The 3794-nt window shown below is 40.7% G+C and overlaps 1 protein-coding gene across 1 annotated transcript; it reads right to left on the bottom strand.

The window, feature by feature from the left end:
- Nucleotides 1-619: 619 nt before the first annotated feature.
- LOC110906910 lies at nt 620-2236 on the bottom strand. Its single transcript, XM_022151969.1, has 2 exons — nt 1330-2236; nt 620-1041 (listed from the first exon to the last, which is right to left on the bottom strand). The coding sequence occupies exons 1-2, from the start codon at nt 2234-2236 to the stop codon at nt 620-622; spliced, it is 1329 nt and encodes a 442-aa protein (XP_022007661.1).
- Nucleotides 2237-3794: the final 1558 nt, after the last annotated feature.

The following is a 3794-nucleotide window of genomic DNA, read 5'->3' as shown; positions in this document are numbered from 1 at the left end:
TGACGCTCGTGATCGACTCGAGATTTAGAATAAATTAGAATGTCATCAATGAAGACAATTACGAATCGATCTAGATAAGGTTTGCAAACACGATTCATCAAATCCATGAACACGGCGGGCGCGTTAGTCAGACCAAAAGGCATGACTACGAACTCGTAGTGTCCATAGCGTGTTCGAAATGTGGTTTTTGGGATATCCTCTTCGAGGACACGAAGTTGATGATAGCCAGATCGAAGATCGATCTTGGAGAAATAACTTGCACCTTGGAGTTGATCAAAGAGGTCGTCGATGCGAGGTAGTGGATATCGATTTTTGATAGTGAGCTTGTTGAGCTCTCGATAATCGATACACATTCGAAATGAACCATCTTTCTTTTTAACGAATAGAACAGGAGCACCCCAAGGAGAGGTACTGGGTCGAATGAAACCCTTGTCAAGAAGCTCCTGGAGTTGGCTGGAAAGCTCTTGCATCTCAGAGGGTGCAAGGCGATAGGGAGCTCGTGCAGCAAGAGTTGCACCAGGCACAAGGTCGATACGAAAGTCAACTAATCGAGGAGGAGGAGGACCAGGTAAATCCTCAGGAAAAACTTCTGGGAAATCACGCACAACTGGAACATCGCTTACGCATTTTCCCTTGCCTTTTCTTCCACTACGTGGGCTAAAAAGGCAAAGTACTTTTTACGTAAGTATCTATTCGCTTGTGTGCACGACATTAGCTTTAGACCTTTGGAAGGTCGATCCCCATAAACATGTAGGGTATCGCCTGATGGAAGAGGCAAACGAACGTATTTTTCGAAACAGGCAATTTCAGCATGGTTCTTTCGAAGCCAATCCATACCCACTATGATATCGAAACTACCCAACTCCATAGGTATGAGGTCAATTGAGAAGGCATGATCATTCAAAGTGAGAGTACAATTACGAAGAACAGAATCGACACGAATAGACTTGCCATTGGCAACTTCGACTGGGAATGACTTGGGTAGTTTTGAGCGTGTGCATTTTAACAATGGTTCAAATTCTACAGATACAAAACATTTATCTGCACCAGTATCAAATAAAACAGAGGCATACAAATTATTAATCAGGAACGTACCGTTCACGACCTCGTTGTCGTTGCGCGCTTGCTGAGCATTGATAACAAAAGCACGGCCTTGTGGTGCCTTCTGCTATAGATCTTGCCTCAATTGAGGACACTGAGGTCGTAGGTGAGTTGGATCCCCACATTTGAAACATGCCCTGACCACATTTGCTGGTTTTGGATTTTGGGCTGTCGTTGGGTTATTGCGACAGTAAGCTGCCAAATGCCCATAACGATTGCAGGAGGTACAGTGTCTACATGGGGTCGTAGTTGGGTGATGGAAGTGGCAAGTGGTGCACTTAGGGTTTGTTCCTGTGTATTGCTTCTTTTCTGGGTTTGCTGGGTTTGGATTTTCAACTGGTGTAACAGCGTTGCAAACTGAGGATTGGTGAGCACGCTTCTTTGAGGAGGATGTAGGTTTAGATGCTGCTGCGACTTGTTTATCACGAACTCGATTATTATTCAAACTTGCCGCGAGGCGATACACATCCTCAATATTATCCAACCTGGCCGCCTCGATGGTATCACGCATCGTAGGAGGCAACCCATTAATATATTTCCGAATGGTGCGTTCTGTGGTTAACACCAAATGAGGCACGATAAAACATAGCTGCTTGAACCGAGTAGTGTATGCAAGGTTTTCATCTCCAACCTGTTTGAGGGTCCAGAACTCTTCTTCCAACTTCTGCTGCTCATGAGGAGGGCAGAATTCCTCCATCATAAGCTGTCTGAGTTCTTCCCAAGACAACGCGTAAGCTAGCTCATTGGATCGAATATTTCTCTCGTTAGTCCACCAGTCTAGTGCCCTGGCTTGGAAAACACAAGTGGCACTTTGAACCTTGAGCTCCTCTGGGCATTCACTATTTATGAATGTGACTTCCATGCTGTCAAACCATTCCAACATGGCAGTCACACCATCCTTCCCAGTGAAAGTTTTGGGGTTACAGGCAGTGAAGTGTTTGTAGTTGAACGAGACTGGTTTAGGCTTTACTACGTGAGAATCACCAGAATGATTTGGAGTGCCGGAGGCTTGAATCTCAGATACTATCTTTGGCACGATTCTGGCAATCTGATTTGCCATGAACGTCATCATTTTCTTTTTGGAGTTAGCCTTGGATTTTCTGGGAGAGTGAGAGAACTGACGAGATGACGACATCTAGAAATTCAAAACAAGGAATGGATGAGACTTTAATCATAATGTTTTTGTTTAGGAAAATTGATTTCATGTATGCACCACATAGCACATTGTTTTTCACATGAATTGTCAAATAGTTTCACATAGAATAACATAGCATTGCACATAGAATAACATGATGTTACACATAGAATATCATGTATGATGAAAGCAAGATAAATTTAGTTTGTGCACGAAGGAGTAATTATTAATTGTTTTAGATTGCGATAATAACGTGATTCGTGTTCCCAAACTTGAAATGAAGATAACGCTCAAATGTAAATCACATGATAATTGAGATAACATAAAAAGAGATTTATCATAAAAATATGGATTGTCACGGAACGTAACATATGACTATTCCAAAATGAATCGAAATCCTTTTCGAATTAAGGAGACGTGCTTTGGCCTAATAGACAAATACTCTCATCGAGGAGCGACTAACGATATTTGTCCTTCCAGTTACTACTCGTCCTTAATCGATTGGGAAAATCAAAACTTTGGCGAGATCGAAAATCAAGGAATGGGACTAGTTAACAAGATGCGAGTTTCACCTCTAACTTGATAACATCGTACCCTGATGTGGTTGGTACTCATCCAAAGATGAGGGTCCACTAGAATATGAAATGGAAACTCCCATCAAGGTTTGGATGTCACTCCTAACTTGAGGGTAGGTTTCGTGCAAAAATCAAATTTAAGCTGAATGAAAATCATCACCAAATATGGGAATCACCCCTGTTTTGATGACTCATTTCGATTGTGTTACATGAGTGTCTTCACAGCTTCCATGTGTGTATTGTGTTAGCCTTAGGAAAGGCTTGTATATTAGAAGTCCAAAAGAATAGAGGGAAGCAAGGAAGAGAGAAGGGAATATTGTCTTAAACAGCAAATAAATGAGAAAGCTCCTAAACTATAGACTAGGTAAAAGCATTCCTACCTTTCTTAATTCCCTATAGTTATGGCTCTGATACCAATCTGTCACACCCCAACCAATGGCGGAAACATCGGGATGAGACGTACAAACTGCTCAAAGACATCATAACACTAAATGTGACAATATAATTAAATTTCATTTATTAAAATTGCAAAGTTTCATAAATTGTCATAAAAGGAAATAACAAACATTAAACATAGTTTATTTCAAAAGTGGGTTTCTAGGCCATCCTATTCATTTCTTCAAATCTTGACTTCCTCATCCCGCAGTATGCATTTAAAATAAAGTCAACAAAACATGTTGGCGAGTATACAAGTTTGAATATAGTATAATATGTTTGAAATAGTTTAACATGCTCAAATCCACGTGACTACATGATTTCATATTAACAGTTATACTCGTAACGATGATATCTATGTGTTCAAACCAAAGTTTAACGCAATTAACATAGCCTAACCCTAGAAGGGTGGTAAATGAGTAACATAGAATAAACCTAACAATACCCATAATATTATGGGAGGGGCGTTTCTCAACCTACAGCGCTGCCATTGTTAGGGAAGGCTTACAAAGTTAATGAACACACAGTCTTAAATGTTTAACAGTAGC

Source organism: Helianthus annuus, chromosome 14 (assembly GCF_002127325.2).
Source record: "Helianthus annuus cultivar XRQ/B chromosome 14, HanXRQr2.0-SUNRISE, whole genome shotgun sequence".
Taxonomy (NCBI): domain Eukaryota; kingdom Viridiplantae; phylum Streptophyta; class Magnoliopsida; order Asterales; family Asteraceae; genus Helianthus; species Helianthus annuus.
The sequence above is the reverse complement of the archived record's forward strand: the minus strand, read 5'-3'. Positions and strand labels throughout refer to the sequence as shown.

Coding starts and splice junctions, on each gene's coding strand:
- LOC110906910 (XM_022151969.1), bottom strand. CDS start 2,236: ATGTCGTCATCTCGTCAGTTCTCTCACTCTCCCAGAAAATCCAAGGCT. Junction 1,042..1,329: donor TACGACCCCATGTAGACACT/GTACCTCCTGCA, acceptor ATACTGGTGCAG/ATAAATGTTTTGTATCTGTA.